Source organism: Channa argus, chromosome 20, assembly GCF_033026475.1.
Source record: "Channa argus isolate prfri chromosome 20, Channa argus male v1.0, whole genome shotgun sequence".
NCBI classification, from domain to species: Eukaryota; Metazoa; Chordata; class Actinopteri; order Anabantiformes; family Channidae; genus Channa; species Channa argus.
Window position 1 is genome coordinate 3,139,628 of NC_090216.1, and position 17,759 is coordinate 3,157,386.

Genomic DNA, 17,759 nt, shown 5'->3' on the forward strand with positions numbered 1-17,759 from the left:
AAGACAATAATGCATGGTTGGCCTTTCTGTGTGTTAATATACATTGTAATAATAGCAAATCCTTATCAATATTATTATGGTCGTTCATTTGTCGTTTCGAGCTCCTCTAACACTGCAGCCTCCCAATGTGTCTTGATGTTTGTGTTCTTATCGGATGGATGAGCGAGTCTGATTGAAGCATTTGTCATGTAAATACGAGCCGTTTGATGGACGAGCCTGCAGACTTGACAGAGCGCTGTAGGTCCTTTGCCATTGGCGTTTGGCGGGTCACATGGTGTGTCAGGAAGGTGATATGAGGGAGAAGGGCACTTTTACGGCTTTGACATACTACCTAGGAGGACAAAGGGAGCACCGATTAATGACTTGGTCTTAATCAGTTCTGAGCAAACAACAGGCCCAGGTTCAGGATGAACTCGTATTTAGACTATCCTGTGTGCAACCGGGGAGCCAATCTTTTCAGTGCCAAGACCGGATACCACAGTTTGAACCATGGATACATGTCGTCCAACTCGTGCGCAACAAGTGATAGTTACGCACCAGACGGACGTTTAGTGGCTGCAAGTTCTGCGCCACAACAGACTCCGAGCCTCCCCCTGCACCATCAGACACACGTCAACTTGGACCTGCAGTTTGCAACCACGGGGAACTCCGTGTATGGGTCACCTCTGGAGTACGGACACCACCAGCACCAGTACGGCCTCGCACCCGAGCAGGACCGGAGCTTCATTCATGCGCAGGTCTCACCGGTCGGAACAAACATGGCTCCTTACACCGGGGACAGCTGTGGGCCTGGAGTTGCAACGGGCTGCCAATATCTGCATTTTGGCAACGGAGATCAGAGGCAGCAAGAGCATTCCGAGAGTGTCTACGCAAGGTTACCGTCCCAAAGTAAGGACAAGGACTTGGACCATGTGGAGGAAGCCTCTAAAACCTTCGACTGGATGAAAGTGAAGAGGAATCCTCCGAAAACAGGTTTGTTCACCCTCAGACTGATTTGAGAATTAGCTCTATGAATTGTCATTTAGCGTTCCCACGAGACCTCTGGAGGTAATACTGCCGCACTGTTCGTAAACGGTGCGTAAAACCCATTCCAGTAGCTATAATGAAGCCAAAGTGTTTTAAATTGCTCTGAATAAATATTTGGCAACTAATGTTCTATACATTTTCTATTCATTCTCACATTCACACATAATCCCTACGCATTAGCTCGATGAGTTTCCACGTTTTTCTCCATCATGCATCCATCCATTCCTCCATCTCTCTCCACAGCTGTCCTGTCGGAGTTCGGGGTTCCCGGTCAGCACAACGCGATCCGCACCAACTTCACCACCAAGCAGCTGACCGAGCTGGAGAAAGAGTTCCACTTCAACAAATACCTGACGCGGGCCCGGCGGGTGGAGGTCGCCGCCAGCCTGGAGCTCAACGAGACGCAGGTGAAAATATGGTTTCAAAATCGCCGGATGAAGCAGAAGAAACGCGAGAAGCTGGGCTGCGCTGTGGCCAACACTCCGGCACCTGTGGAGAAACTCTCTGTGCCTGACACTTCTCCAAAGGCGGGGGGAAAAGACTGTGAACCCTGATGTCACTTAGAGATGTGACTGGAGGCCTGAGCAGCACCAATTCAGAAAAAAGAAACTGTGAAAAAAAATACTTGTGGACTTGTAAAGTATACTGGGTATGTCTGTGTCTGCTGATGTGCTTATAGTACATGGATTTCTGAAATGGAATGATGAGAAACTTCTTGTTCTTGTATTTTGTAATCTTTCTATGAGTATGACGTGCTCAGTATCATTATTTGCACTATTTATTTACAGGGTATTTTGTCCTGGTTGTTGGGATAATTAGCTGAATAAAGTTTCAAGATTTGGAAAAAAAAAAGCTGCATTTGGTGTGTATGTAAATAAATGAAATGCTGAAAAGCTCTATTCGATCAACCCACACTGGATATTTCGATAAAGTCTTTGACAAACTTCTTTTCTATATTCATCACCATAGTCTCAAAGTTCTCCTGCATAATGTGACCGGAGGAATCTTCCACGACACACGGGGTGGTTCCTAGTGACCTTTTCACCTCAAAATACCTCCAGGGGCTCTAAACATGACAACAAACTCCAGCTAGTCCCTCCCTTGATTTGTTACCCAAATTCTGCTTGGCTAGTGGCACAGCTGCTACAGAAATCCAATTGTATTTCACATAGTTTTAGGGAAACGCTCAGAAAAACAGACACTTGGCACTTTGGCTCCGCTCGTAGCTAAACATTTTCCTGGGAGTGACACCCTAAGTTTCATCTGATGGTTAAAGGGTCAGCAGTTTCAATATTTGCATAGGGTGTTAAGTTTGCACAGTGCAAAGCTTCTGCTCCAGCAGCACCGGCCTGCTTGGTGCCCTCTTTCCTAAAGCTGAGGTTCACCCAGAGTTCAGGCACAAATGAATGCAGAGTCAATCCGTCAAGGCACAGGAGTAGCTCGGAGAGGTCAACTCAAGGCCTCTCAAGCTGCAGATTTGTACAGGTATCGCTTTAATATTTAGACTAATAAAGCTGCAGGCCATTTGCGCTCTACTTTGTATGAACTTTAAACTGTTTTATGCTTCTGAAAAAATGTTTCCATGGAAGGGAAATCAGCAACCATTTGAAATTTATCTGCATGAGTGTGCAGTCCTCTCACAACTATATTAAAAATTAATACAGTCCCATGAATAGAAGTTACAGTTGAAATACCATACGGCCCATTACTGTAAATTAGAAAAAGGGCTGAGAGGTTTTGTTGTCGTGCATTTCTTTACACGCCAAAAGCTTCCTCTTCAGATGAGTCACAAGGCCAAGGACTGGCGAGGTGACAATCTATTCGGTGAATTGTGACACACTCAACAACAAAAAAAGGGAACGGTGCAGAAAACAAGTGTGGGACTTCATTCCAGAGGTGTGATCCCTGCCATCTCTGTGGGCAATACCTCATTGCTCCCAGCGGGCTCTCCATCTGGAGGTGTCAGAGCCAGTGCTGCAGCCAAGATCACGGAGACAGATGTTCCGCTGAGGGAGAGGAGGAGGAGGAGGGTGTTTCTCATCTTGGGATCAGTGTATCTCCTCTTTGCCTCATGCCTGAAAAAAATAGGCCAAGGAGAAGAGAGGAGCAGGTAGTGGTTAATGAGCATGAAGGGCCGCGGTGAGGGATTCTACATGGCTACAAAAATAATCAAAAACGCGTCTATTAATAGATACAGCTGCCAACCTCTTTCTCCTTAGTTATCTCACACATCTTTAGCTGCCCCGCCCCCCTTCTCTGCACTTTGTTTGAGGTCAACCCAGTGCTGTTTGTACCCCATGCTGCTCGCAGTTGTTGCAGGCTCTTTTACAAGTCTATTGCCAGGCTGACTTCCTTGTTTTCTACCAGTTCCTCTGTCGCATGTCACTCTGCAGGGTCCCGGGGCTTCAAAGGAAAACCAGATACAGTATTCATGGGGTGACGGGGGTCGGTCATCTGAGAGATACCACAGAGGAGCCATTTTCATTGGGAGATATCAGACACGACTATTTAGGTTAACACTTATTTATCGATCGCATACGTAGCACGTCAAAAAAGAACCCCCTGAAGAGCACGGGAGACATTTTTAAGGATATACTTTATAAATGTCAACATTTTGCAGCAATATAACTTTAAAACCCATCTCTTTACAATAATTTTAAAAGGCCACTATCCTGTAGAAAGAACGAAGGAAAAACGCAACCTAAGCACTAAATAACCGAAACGGCAAAATTATATTTTATGATTGTATCTCAGGATGTGGGGAAATTATGATGGACAATTTCCTGCACATATGATATCTACTGCATCTCTGTCTCTCCTGGGTGAAGCATCCCCTCCTCTGGTGTTTGAGTGGTTTTGTTTGCCCTCAGAAAAAAGCTTTTTTTGGTTGTTGTTTTTCAGGCTGTGCACACTGCAATGCTCCCCGAGGCCTAATTGTAATTTATGACATTGTGCTATGTAAATATTTGACTTGATATTTTTAGGTATTTGTTGGCGTTATAGGCCAAAAGTTTAATTGGCTGATACAGAAAACAGTTTAATAAAATAATCAGCATAACCTATATATATTTTCTTTTACAAAAACACAAAAGCAAAAGTATCTAGATGGTCAAACACAGTGACTGTATGATATAATTTAAACCTCAGTGGTTTATTCGGTAAAACATTCAGTGAGACATCAACGTTCTGCATTATTAATACCTGTAATGAAAACAGTACTTTTTTTTAGCACTTATTAAAATAATGGTGTTTAAGCAACGAAAGAATCCATATCCAGTCTCATATGACTTTTAATTGTAGAAATTAAGCCATTTTAATTAACTTTCCCTGGAACCTTGTGGAGAAATGCTACCTAGTTATATGGCTCACTCTCATCTTCCTTTGTTATGGCACTGAGGCTCCTTTTAGCCCAGACTGGGAGATTCTTGACAACCATCCCCCATCCAAGTCAGGCTCTACTGGGTCTGGAAGCGCCAGCCAACCTGAAGCCCCCGTCTCCTGAGTCCCCCTTGTGACTGCATCCTTTCCACACTCCATCAGCATAGTAACAGAGAGAGACAAGTGACTTGGCCAGGGTTAACATCTTAATACTCCCTGGGATTGGCTCCAGGATCCAAATGGCTACCCCCTAATAGTTTTCCTCCTCCGTGTGCCTGTCAGATCGCCATGACTATGTGCCGTAAGAAAAACAAGACTAGCTGAGAGGCAGAGTAACGAAGCAGCACAATGAAATAATGAGGGGTGGTGAGAAAGAGAGAGATTTGGCGGAAAGATGCAGCTCTGAAGGGATGCTCGCTGCTCAGACACTGATGCCTCCCCTCAACCACCACCCCTCCCCCCATGCATACTTTGCATGGACTGGGCTGTACACTTGAAATTAAACCAGCTCCTTCATTTAGAGCCTGTGTGTGTGTGTGTGTGTGTGTGGGGGGGGGGGGGGGGGGGGGGGGGGGGGTAAAACCAGAACTCAATCAGTGTCACGTCACATGGTTCAAAGCGGCCAATTCGATGCTGCCAGGAGTTTGAGAAATGCAAGGTGACAGTTCATTTTACCAGTGACAGTGTGTCGGTCTCGCTTGCTGGTTCCCCAGTCAATTCCCAGCGAGCAGTGAAGGTTGCTGAAGACAGACAGCAGCTAGCCCACCCGCCCCTCCTCCTTGTCCACCACCACCACCGCTCTCTCATCGACCCCGCTCTGCTTTGTATTCCCATTAACTGGACAGAGGGAGAGGCGGCAGTGTGCAGGATCACAAGCGAAGGCAGACACATTCTTCTGGCGTCCTTCCAGTCTCTCAATCCCAGTACTATCAATAGTGCTGTGCTTCCTTTTTCCTTCCCTTCCCTTTCCTCTCTTCTCATGACAAGGCCCAGTTGTTCCAGGAGGATAATTCATAGATTCTTCTTTAACAACTGCCTCTAGGGACGTTGTCTTGGTAATGAAAAATAGCTCCTTCTCATACATTCATATATCACACATAATAGAGGTGTGTAATCACTCAGTCAAGTCAATGCACTGCTATCCTTAACAGACAGCTAAAATAATACTGAATTAATATTTTGAAATGGCTCATATATCCTAACATAATACTATTTGAATGATTTTCTATTCAATGCTCTCAGGGCTAACATTGATTTGAGCACAAGCGGAGGTAAACCCCCAAGTCAGTCAATGTAAGGCTGTGAGTGAAGGTTGTAGATTTAGCGCAGCACATTTGCTCTTCTGCCTTTTGTGTGCTCCATCCATCATCGCGTTTTACCCCGCTACTAACAAAGCCGCCCACCCACCTAAACTGGCATACAGTGTGCCTGAGAAATGGGTGGGTTAGAAACACAATGATTCGGAGGAAATCCGAAAAGTAAACTACCTCTTATTATCTCTCCTCGAGCAACGCAAACATTTACAAGGGACCCTTAAGAACCAAGCCAAACACTTTCTTTAATCAAGAGTTTGCATTTGCAGTGACACGATTAAACTGGGCAGCACCTTTGAGCACCAGCGTGAGATATTTGCTACACCTGTTCTTTACAGAGTGATTAGTTCCAACATTTAATAACAAATGGTGACAGGGTGACCTGCGATTTGCCTATTGATTCAGACTGAAGTAGGATTATTGCCACAGTGAGTTTTCACATACAGTGAATTTGTCCCAGTTCTACAAAACCTAATAGAATATACGAATTTAAAGGTAAAGTATGAAACTTTGATTTGAATAGTCTTACTATGCGTGTTTCAAAACTTATCATATTGTGGAAAGGTGCCATCGATGGCTCATGTGAAGTTAGTCTTTGAGACATATTCACTTCTGAAAGTTCTAAAGTGAGAATTGTCCTTCGAACCAGTGAGAGAATTTTAATAATTTCTGCCTAATTGTTTTAGTTCAGCAGTGGCATTCTTACTAATTGTAATGTGATAAGTAATGTCTGAAGGGCTGTGCAGAGCATGGTGAAGTGTAGAAGAACATGCTGAAGCAGGGAGAGGGATGACAGGGGGGAGCGTATTGATTTCCAGTCTCATGCTAGCATTAGCTTAAGTAGCAAATTGCACCTTAAGAGACAATTTCTTTTTTTTTTACAGGAGTTTGGAAATGAAACAGGACCTTAAAGGTCATAGATTCATCGATTGCCTCGCCTATGATTTAATCTATCAACTGACGCAAAAATATAATACACATGGTGTCAAAACCAGAGGGGCAGCGGGTGGTAACTTCAGCCAGGTGCACTTACCCTTTTCAGTAGAAGGCTAAACATTTGTAAAACACTTCACCATTACATTTATAATCAGGCTCACCAGCTTTTCTGCACAGGTGAAACAATGACTTCAATGTGTTCACATGGAACAGCTCTGATTAGAATTTAAATTTCTATTTACTTACTGTGCTTATCTGTATAGTTTCATTCACTATCACAATGTTAATTATAAATTGGTGTTTCAGCCTTAAAATACGAGCAAAAGGCTCCTTTAAAAAATGGAATTCCTTCAAACACAGCTAAATGTTTTCTAGATTAAATATTGCATGTTGTGTAAACTGGGCAGCACCTCGCAGCTAATGGGTCCCATGTTTGAATCTATTTGTCCTTGTGAACTTTTTTATTATTGTGGCAAAAAAAGAACAACTTCATTTAACTTTTCTTAAAAACCGGCAGCAGCCTTTCAATTTTCATTTAGTATGAACATGCCATGTACACTGCATTTCTAGTTCCATTGTCAAAGTTTTGAGTGAACTATATAGCGAATAGGTTTACACACTCAACACTGGGACGTTACTAAAAAATAGTGAACACACTAGATATAGTGCACTATATAGCAAGTAGGGGGCAATTTCAGACTTGGTCAATGTAATATAAATTAAGTGAAGTCCCGAAATTAACAAGCAACTAACAAACAAATTCATTTTCTGCAAGAACTGCATCTCAACTATAACACCTTCTCTAAATCAAAGACAAAAGATAAACAGAGCATGAAAGACTGGCAGGGATGCTGTGTTCCTGCCTATCTACAGAATGCAGTGTTCTGTCTGTGTGTGTAGGAAAGGATGCACACACTCAAACACACACCCTTCATGGCCTGAGGAGCCTCCTGACTCTCTCCTGGCTCAGATCAGAGAGACCTGCTGTCCCTCCCCACACCGCAATGCAAATGAAAAGGAATGCGCTGATAAAAGGCCAGATCCTAGAGATGAGAGGGCAGAAGGAGGACAGAGGCAGCAAATGCTAAAGGGGGGAGAGCCTCTTGGGGAGATGAGAGGTGGTGGAGGAGTCAGTGTTGGTAGTAGTGGGAGATCATAGCCTTGCTCCCCCTCAGTGGTGTTTGATACAGGGCTTTTGTCGCTCTTTCAGCGGTGCATTGTTGGGTGGTGTAATCCCCGTCGGATTACAAAGGGCTTCCCTTTTCATATGGGACTGACCCAGCAGGCAGGTGGCTGGAGCTCTGTGGAGCTGTCAGGGGGAGGGAACCTCTCTTCCAAGGGGAGGGGACCCCAGTTCCTCTTACCTTCACAGGGGCTTTTTGCTTGGAGGCCAGTCAGGCGCAGGTCAACGTGGGGACAATTCTGACATGGGATTCAACTCGCCCTGACCCTGTGGCTTCCTGTAGAGGTGACAGGGAAGGAGACCATCATGAGATACAAGCTGAAACATACTAAAAACGATTAAAGCAATTAAACACTAATAGGAAACTGCTGTATTTATGGATACTTCCCTGCTATGTGGAAAAAATACTATTTCAGGAATTTGGAAACATGCAATAGGGGTGCAGCGATTACTCATTTAACCAATATGTCAATCAAAAGAAACTTGTCTGATAATTAAATAACAATTTTAATCACATTTTCTAACGAACATAAACATTTCATGGTTCCAACCTTTAAATGGGAGAATTTGCTGCCTTTGTTGATCTTGAAGTATAATACATTGAATGTTTTAGGTTATCGAGTATTGGTCAGACAAGAAAAAGACATTATTGAATAAATAAGCAGATTTGTCATTACTGAAAATAAGATGGTTGCAACACTAAACAGCAAGAGAGAACAAAATGACCCACACAAGCTGAGCTCATTGCACCATTTGTGAATTTCCCGTGAATAAAGACTCTCTCTAGATCTATCTATTTGGAAAATATATTCTCATTTTCTGTTTTGCATGCCTGTGGAATGTATGAACAAAATCTGATTAGAATTTTAATCCAGTATGGCAAACATTCATGCAAACTGCCAGATTATTTTATTAAAATTCAGATCTGAGTGTTGTATGTATGAATACCCATTTTTTTTTTAAATATTCAAGCCTGTTACTGTGCAAAATAGTAATTAATTTCATGTGTCTACATGTGAGAAATTGCTTAGGATATAAGATAAGTATCTTGGGAGCTTGAATACACATTGCATATTTTAAAAGGCAAAGACAAATAACATTATTCCAACGTGGCTGTGATTTATATCCAGTGTATTCTGTCGATGTGAGCAGTGTCTGCTTGAGCTTTGCTGACTTGATGGGCTTCTTTGTAGTGTTTCAGTAATACAGGATCAATAATGCGATAGGCCCGCGAGTACTATTATTATTACTACCTCTACCGCTGCCTCTCGTCTACACGTGTCAATTGTGTGTGCGAATCCTGCTGTTGCTGCTGTTCACCCTTTCCTGGTAATAACAACCATCCATCCACGCCCTGTCAGATTTAGTGAGGGACCCGTTTAGTGATACAGTACATTTATATGCCCTCAGAAATAGCCCAAGTAGTTATCAAGGGTCAATCAAAAAGCCCTTAAAGTGAGTGAAATATTGCAATTTAAACATTTAAAGTGAAAACATCTGATTTCCAATTTGGTCTGACACGCTATGTGTGGTGCTGCTAAAACATTACTTTGATCCCTGCTAATATTTAATTTCCATAGAGCTTTAAACACCAAGCAGCTTTATACCTAAGGAATTCAGCACAGCATAACCCATAACACAGTGTTTTTATGTTTAGCAAAACATCAGCGGAATTCATTAAACTTGTGATTTACAATTCTCCAGCTTATAAAATGGTGTGTACTTGAAGGCAGCATCGGCACAAACGTGGAACAATGTACTCAGTACACAACGAAATTATGATATTCTCATTTCATTTAAAATGTTACGGGGAATTTTAGCTAGCACACACAAAACAGCAAAGTCATTAATGGTGTGACATTCTGTACCAGATTCCTGATTTACGATATATCAATATCATTCACCGAGAGGTGGGTGATGGGTGTGAAGGCAACATTTGCACATTTGCAATGTATTGGAAAAACGTCAGGAAAACGTCATGGATGCTATGGGAAAAACGTGCAATGCAACAAAATACATTTTCCGAAGTTCTGATTTACGATTGTACAAATTCATTACTCTAAAGGGAGGAGGTGAGTCATTGAATGCAGCGCCTACACAAAAGTACTGTGAAAAGTAGGCTAGGTTACACAAACTTCTACATAAAACACATTTGCATATTTACTGCAACAATGTGTGGTAAATGTGACAACTCACACAGACAATTGTTGCCGACGACTTTCGAATGATTTCGGACGCCAGTTATCGTGGGAAAACCTTCAGTGGCTAACTAACGGCCTCCAATGGGAACGGCTAGCGTTAGCATAACATCATTTTAGCTAACGTTAGCTACCACTTAGCCCAACATCACTTCCAGACTTTTCTGAAATGCCAAATGAAGGAGATTTGGAGAGAAGAGACTTGAGAATAATGGCCTTAAAGTCACGTCACAATTTCCATGGTTCCCCGCCATCTAAATGACCTGGTAGGCAGGAACAGAGGTGTAGCGGCCCCGGTCCTCCTCCCACAGGCGTGTGAGTCCATGATACAGAGGAAAAGGCCGTTTCTTCGGGTGAGCTTAGTGAACTAACTGCCACGATACAGCAATAACCTAAAATTAAGGTGGGTTCAGTACGTGTATAATCTTAAAATAATGAGTAAACAGCTTAAATACAAAAAAAAAAAAAAAACACAACACATTAGCATTTGCCTTTGACTAACATGAGTGAACATTTCTACTATTCAGGCGAATGTCTCACGTGTTTTCTTTTGGCTTTTCTTTATTCTACATCTCGTAGAAGACATATTGGTTAATATATATTTCTGTTTGTGTCACTGCTAAGCTGGGACAGTTTGCACACACATACACAGGTTTTTAGGCCAAAAGCAAAACATGACCAAAAACCTTTAGACACATTAGCGTCTCAAGTCGATGTCTTCACATGTATTGTCTGGCAAACAGCCCACAAGCCAAAGATGATCAATTTAATATCCCGTATGACACTTAAAAAGCCCCAGATCTTTAATTTGAGAAGCTGAAACCAGCAGCGCTTTGGCATTTTAGGCATTATGTGACTATTAAAATAGGTTCAGATGAATTTTCTGTCGATAAACTGGTCGGTTTTTGCAGCTGCAGGTGGCTCCTGTGGTTAATCTACAGCTAATGCTGAGTAATTTGTCTGGTGACCTGCTTTTTGCTTGGTTGCTTTGTCTGACGTCTCCTCATATTATCGTAACAGATTTTGGTTTGGTCAGGGTATTTCTAGGGACCCCATTTGGAAATCAGGGACCCCCACACGCAGCCCTGACCTTAATGTTTGAGAAGCATTTTTTTTTTTCAGTTGATATTCTAAGGAGAATCCCATATTGATGACTGATATAGTTTTTTGTTTTTTTTAATAATGTGGTACTTTGTTGACCTAAGTAACCCTGTTACAGTTGATTGGAATAGAGAATTAGAGAAAACTCCCCTTTCAGACATGTATCTGTTTAACAGTTAATGCTGTGAAAAAGAGCTCTGTCTGTCTGCTTGGCTTTCTCTCAGTGAAACTTACTCTGCTCTGATACACACACACACACACACACACACACACAGCAGAGGTTATTTTGGCTGTAGGCACCAGTCATATTATTATTTACAGGTTTGATTTAAAAGAACAAATTCACCGAGGCCCAGTGCTGCTTGAAGTGGCCTGTGAAAAGGACTGTGGCCCCTACTCCGGATAAGCTTTGCAGCAGTTTCAGACAAAGGGCTTTTTTCACCGTCAGTCAAATCCTGTCATCTGCTGTGTTTCAGAAGCGAGAGTGTAGAGGAAGTTGTCATGTGTAAAAAGCTGCACCGCCCTATTTCGTGCAAATCTCGATGCATGCACGGAAGTTATGTTACAGAGCAGAAGGACACAGGTGGCTTGATGCTCTGCCAGTTAGTCTTTTATAAGTGTGTGTCAGTCACTCGTTTGTGTGTCATGAAGCTGTAACAATATGACTGACTGTGTATACATAGGCTGCTTTATGGAGTAAAAAGCAAAGTGTGAAGGGGGACAGAAAAAGAACAGTCAGTGAACCAAAGGGTCTTGAGTTGGACAAATCAAACTAAGGCATGGGGACAATCCCGATTGACATCAGGAGACTTTTGGATGGTAATCTCTTTATTTGTTATATTTGGAATTCTATTTGTTTCAAGCAGTGCACTTCTGTTTTAAAATCATATTCTAGCAAAATGTAAAATGTACAAATTGTAATGATTCCTTTCTTCTCTTTCTCGCTCTTAAAATGATCCTACTTACTATTAATTCTAATCGAACAAACAAAAGCAAACACTAGAACGTGGACAACGTCATGTTTCCAGACTGCTGTGATGTACCGTAAACCGCTCCCAACACGGTGGCACAAAGGCATTTATTACATTTGCATGTTCTGCCAGGCCAGCAAACACGGCCTTTGGAATAATATTTGCATATTTCCGTATATTTGTGTAACATCGGAGTGAGGACATAAAGAAATTGAATCAGATAAGTGATGTTGGCCAACCTGTTTTTCACTACAGTGTCATAAAGTCGAGGCTCACGTTACTTTATTGTAAATATAATATAAGTGTTAATAGAAAGAGATGATAAGCCACTTATTTAAAAATGCCTTTGGATATTTTTTACAGAGGTCAAGCCCTACAAAAATTAGCTTCATAATTTGATTAAATTGGCCATTAGGAAATAATTTAGTGTCAGTCACCATTCTAGTTTTCATATTTCTGTACGTTTCAGAAACATTAAGAAGCCAGGTGAAGCCAATGAAAATGTAAGAGCTTTTACACTTCAAAGGTTATGTTATTGTGTCCATCTCCCGTAAAATGGTAAAGTGGTCACACCACCCAGTTTCAAACATAAAATAACATACATTACTTCTAAAACTTTTAGACTTTTAGAATTTTATGCTCCAAGGTCATGACGTGTCATTACCATCAGACCCTACAAAGGTGACTGTATTTGAGCTGAGACCTGCGACTTGTGAGAATTTATCTTAATAGAAGACGCTGTTTTTGAGCATTCCACGTTTAACAATCCATTTAAACTTGATGATATTTTTGTGCATCTTGATTTGAAATTCTTCACGCTCCTACTCTGTCCTCAGCTTATTACCCTGAAAGCGCTTCAAAAACAATTTCATGAATGCTTAAAATGATTTCTGTTCTTCTCAGACTGCGAGTTGTTTGTATCAGAGGTCCTTGAAGATGAAAACCTCACCGAAAGTGTCCAAGAGACACGGAAAGTCTTACTAAATAACTTCAGGGTTGTCCATGCAAGGTAGGATTTCACCTCCAATAACGGCATTGAAGCCATTTATAGCAAGAGACAGAAAGTTGCTTCACTTGTCAGGGGCAGAATCATTTAATTTTAAAGTGATTTTAAATCCAAGCAGGCTGAACAATTCACGAACCCAAAAACCGACATGAGGTGCAATAGCGTACACCGGAAACGCATCTCCACTGGTGTTGCCTGCACTGCATGATAACCGAGGCCTGCTCTGGCAAACACAAGTTGTGGTTTTGTGGTCTTCTATGCAGGAAACAATTACTGAATTTTACACAAAGTCTTGGAGCCAAGTTGTGTTAAAATACAGAAAAAATACAGAAGAATTTGCATTTGAGTACAAGAGCTTTTGATATATGTCTTTTGTAATTTTGCAGAAACCCTCAGGAGTTCCCCTACCCATGTGAGTTAAATTACACCCACATAAAAGTACTTTATCTATACTGATTACATTGGGTAACCTATGTGTACAGTCACCTATAACGTGTACAAATGCTAAAGTACAAGTTCGGCCATGAAAGTCTCTTCTTACTTTACTTATTGGTATTTGCTTTATTTCTCACTGTTCCACATGTTCAGCCGACCTCAGGGAAGAAGATGGTTCTGATGACAACCGCAGCTCCAGTCTGGGTCGTTCTGCCCAATCTGACGACGCCTCTGTAGCCTCTGACTACCAGGATGATGGACCCCCAGAGTGTAAGTTAACTATAGACTGTGCCTCTTATTCCCCGTGTGTATGTGTGTGAGAGAGATATATGAAGTTGTTTTTTTTTTGTGTGTGTGTGTGTGGTTGTCTCAAAAGGAATTTTGAACTTGATCAGCAGACACTGCTCATATAATATGTGGTTTTCAGCTCATACCATAAATTAACATTGGACCGTGGGGTGAAACTTTAACCTCTATAACGACACCTACAGGTCTGCAGTTTTCTGTAGACGTGCTTGTCAATGTGTTTCTGCTGAAGGCCTAAAGAATGCTGTTGCAACCACAAAAGAAAAGGTTAAAAGGAGTCATTGTCACAGGAGACATTGCAGGCTTGCAGAACGAAAATGTATGAAATGCAGTTAGAACACAGTACCCATCTTTGCACAGGAAGCTCAGGCAGAGCTTTTAGGTTATTTACTTGCTCGTCTTCTTCATTTGAAATCATAGAACACATGTGGGAAATTTCCCCCTTCTGCCTGGCCTCCTACCTTGTTGCCTGGCTCCACTGACATCAGAAACTATTCCTCCCTCTCCTCCCCCTACTGGCTAGTGCAGGTAGGCCTGATACTCCTGATACTGGGAAAAAAAAGGGGCTGGTGGATCACAAAGACCTGAATGGTGACCTAGAGCTCCCTCCAGTGGCAGATGCTCTGCTTCCTGTCTTTCCCCTTGAGCTGTATGTGTAGACTGTGGGAGGCATGGAGGCAGCCCACACAGAGAGGAGGCTTTGCAGCTCCAGGCTAATGCAGTGATTGATTGACCCTGAGTCCCTCTATTCTTTCACAACTGAGTTGGAAATACAACACTGTACCTGAGGGGCCATGTGTGTTCTATCCCTCTCTCCCTTTATCAATCTTTCTCTCTATCTTCCCTTCTCAGACTTGCCCTGCCTTATGTTCAGACTTTTTGTATTTCTGACACTACGCGCCAGCTAATAGCCCTTGACGTGACATGCCGCAGGTGGGCATTATTGAATTGGCTGCCCCAGGTACCAATTTCTACCCTGTGCTCTTTTTTTTTTTTTTTTGTTGCTCTTTTTACTGAGGTGAAGCTGCCACAATGTGGAATTTCCCAATAAGAGCAAAAAAAATATGTTGTCATCGTTTGCATTCATTTTGTGATACTGGTATTTAATGCCAGCTGGATGTAGTCAAAAACGATCCCCTTATATGGAAATGGCTTAATGAACTCTTCTGCCCACAGAAGACTAACTGCTGCTTTACTGTGCAACTTCGGAAAAATTGAGTAAACACATCAGGACAGATGGTAGAAACATAGGCCACAAAACAATGATAATTCATTTTTTGAAATTGTTCATTTCAGAATAAACAAGGCGAGATTTCCTTGGGGAAACAAACAAAATCAAACTATAAAACACTTAAGAAATTCCCCTTAAGGCTATGATGTTGGCACACCCAACTATAAACTATGCCGTCTGTTAATGTGGAACATCATAGTTGTTAAAATTCGAATAGGATGTCGCGCCATTGTCGATGTCAAATTTGTGAAATAACCAATAATGCAGCACCACGAGAAAGTTTTGGTTTTTTTTTTCTCTCATTTGCATTTTTCTTTTAATATCAACAACGGACGCCTGTCGATACTAAAACTACACTTAAAATAACACACACTTCGCAGTTGGATCAATAATGATAACGTTTGATTCGGTGAGAAAAATGTCCACCTCGGGGAAATTGTGTCTTTTTATTGCTGCAGGACTGTGACCATGTTAGCGTAGTGAACGGCCTGTGTCCTCACTTAAAGGGCATGTGGAGTTCATAGTTCATTCTCTGTTCACTGCCAGCTGAAAGAAACGGCTCACACTTTTCTGCTGGGCGGTCTGTTTCAAGGGTAGAGGGAGTGTTTGTGGAAAATAATGGCATGGCCACTTAATGAAATCAGTGACATTTTAGGAGGAAGAGTCATCCATAGAGATGATTTAAAATTTCTTTTATTGCTTTTAATGGCAAAATCTGTGGATTAGCTTTTTTTTTGTGTGTGAAAATAAATGATGGCACTGGGATTCACAAAATAACGTTTGGCTATAAGAAGGTAACAGAATCAGTTTTCTTTTTTTTTTTTTCCTTTTTGAGTTTAATTGTATCATTTTATTTGCACCTACTGTACACAATAGAGACTTTGTGACTTGGAGAATATATTATCCGTGGTAATCGACTGCCTGCCTTCGCTGCTCTCTGTTCCCTAACCAGAGAGTGAGTGAGTGTGAAGTCGATGGCTGCTTTTACATGCAGGAGGAGCCTGTGCCATTTGATTAGATGCGGTGGTCTGTTGTCTTCAGCGCACTAGGTGACACCAGATTTGTAATGGCTGACAGGAACAGATGGAACCTCCATTGTTAGCCCGAGTGTCTGCATGGTAATGTGAACTGAGTTTCACCCTCCGACCGCACCGGTGACCTGACCGCGCCTGCAGCCTCACCCCAGCCTTGTCTGCCCCCTTTAGCAACCTCCCACTCTCTCAGTGCTATTTGAAGCTCACACACATTTGAAGGAATCTATTTTTCACCCCCTCCATCACACATTCTTCACCGTTCTAGTAAATTTTGCATACATTAATAAAAAAAAAAAATGCAAAAAAAAAAAACCGCATGCAAAATCTCTCACACATGCCCTTAAAGACGCACGCACGCATACTCAAACAGACCCCAGGAGACAGCTGGAGATGTGGGTCTTTTAGCCCAGTCATGCTGTTTGCAGGTCAAGTTTACGAAGTCGAAATGGCCTGTTTGTTTTCCTTTGATTGGGGAGCACTGCTGGGAGCTCGGGGATGTTTGCTGGGAAGCTGCAGTGATGACAGAGTGCTGCAGGAAGAGCTTTGTTTCAGGAGCCGTGCAGAAAAGATGGCGCTTTTGATACATCTCCCTCATCGTCTTTGTGATCGCAATGATTCCGCTATAATGTATCATGGAGCCTGTATTTGCTCTGATGCGGATATATGATGTATTTGTAAAAGTTTCATGTGTAGGTTATTTTTTGCAATATAACATCACTGTATCCACTGGTGATTGATGTTTGTTTATTTAAGCATGATCAGACTTACAGTGTGATTATTTATTGTGTGTGTGTATGTGTGTGTGTGTGTGTATATATATATATATATATATATATATATATATATATATATATATATATATATATATATATATATATATAAAATATATTGTCAGATTTGTAAGAAATGTCTTGAAGATCATTTAATTTGACAAAAAGGCAGGTAGGGCTGCGACTAGCAGTTGATTTGATCATTATGTCGCTTATTTTGTTTTATTCAATTAATCAATTATTATTTTGATCTACTAAAATGTCCAAAATTTGTCCAATATTTTATTTGAGAAGTAAAAAAAAGTTTGATATGCTTAAAAGTGAGAGGCTGGAACAAATGAAGGATTGGGATTTTAGTGTGTATTATAATATAACTCATTTTTCAACTCCTGTTTTCAGCTCTATACACAGGTGTGTGTAGGCCTATTTAAGAAAAAGCCAGTTCTGTCTGTGATTACTGCACTGGCCCAATTTCCTAAACCAATTACTGGCAATAGAGTGCAGTAAGATAACCAATTTGAAATGTTGCCTATTTCTCATTTAAATATGAGGAGCCAGTGCACAGTAACAACATTATTACACATTGCTAGTAAATAGAATATTAAATCAAAATGTTGTCATTTTTGGCTGAAGCTTGACAAAGCTGTATTATGTGAAGTTTTTTTGTGGGTGCATGCTTGGGTGCCTCTTGGCTAGTCACATAGGGAAAACGATGCCAGCTTATGAATTGATGCTCCATTACGTGGTTGAGCAGCCATGTTTTAGGTGCCAACTGGTCTTTGTGTGTGTGTTTGTGTGTGTGTGAGATGTCAAATTAACCAATGGAAAAGAAAAAATTTCTGGGTGCTTCACAGACAGGAAGAATGAAAAT

General features: G+C 41.5%; 2 protein-coding genes across 3 annotated transcripts in view; both read left to right on the top strand.

The window, feature by feature from the left end:
- The first annotated feature begins 206 nt into the window (after window positions 1-206).
- hoxb1b (homeobox B1b) lies at window positions 207-1,927 on the top strand. Its single transcript, XM_067489192.1, is given in 5 exon segments — window positions 207-276; window positions 279-305; window positions 308-400; window positions 403-972; window positions 1,270-1,927. Coding segments are annotated over 5 exon segments (1,071 nt in total). The 3' UTR covers window positions 1,581-1,927.
- Window positions 1,928-11,680: 9,753 nt separating this feature from the next.
- skap1 (src kinase associated phosphoprotein 1) overlaps window positions 11,681-17,759 on the top strand; it is a 28,545-nt gene continuing 22,466 nt past the window's right edge. The window contains exons 1-4 of one of the 2 annotated variants that reach the window (XR_010911783.1): window positions 11,681-11,954; window positions 13,010-13,115; window positions 13,499-13,524; window positions 13,701-13,817. Coding sequence is in view for 1 of the 2 variants with exons in the window: in XM_067487117.1 (XP_067343218.1) it covers window positions 11,915-11,954; window positions 13,010-13,115; window positions 13,499-13,524; window positions 13,701-13,817 (289 nt within the window). In the remaining variant the exon portion in view is untranslated. The remainder of the gene's footprint in view (window positions 11,955-13,009; window positions 13,116-13,498; window positions 13,525-13,700; window positions 13,818-17,759) is intronic. The other variant, XM_067487117.1, reaches the window with a different exon arrangement.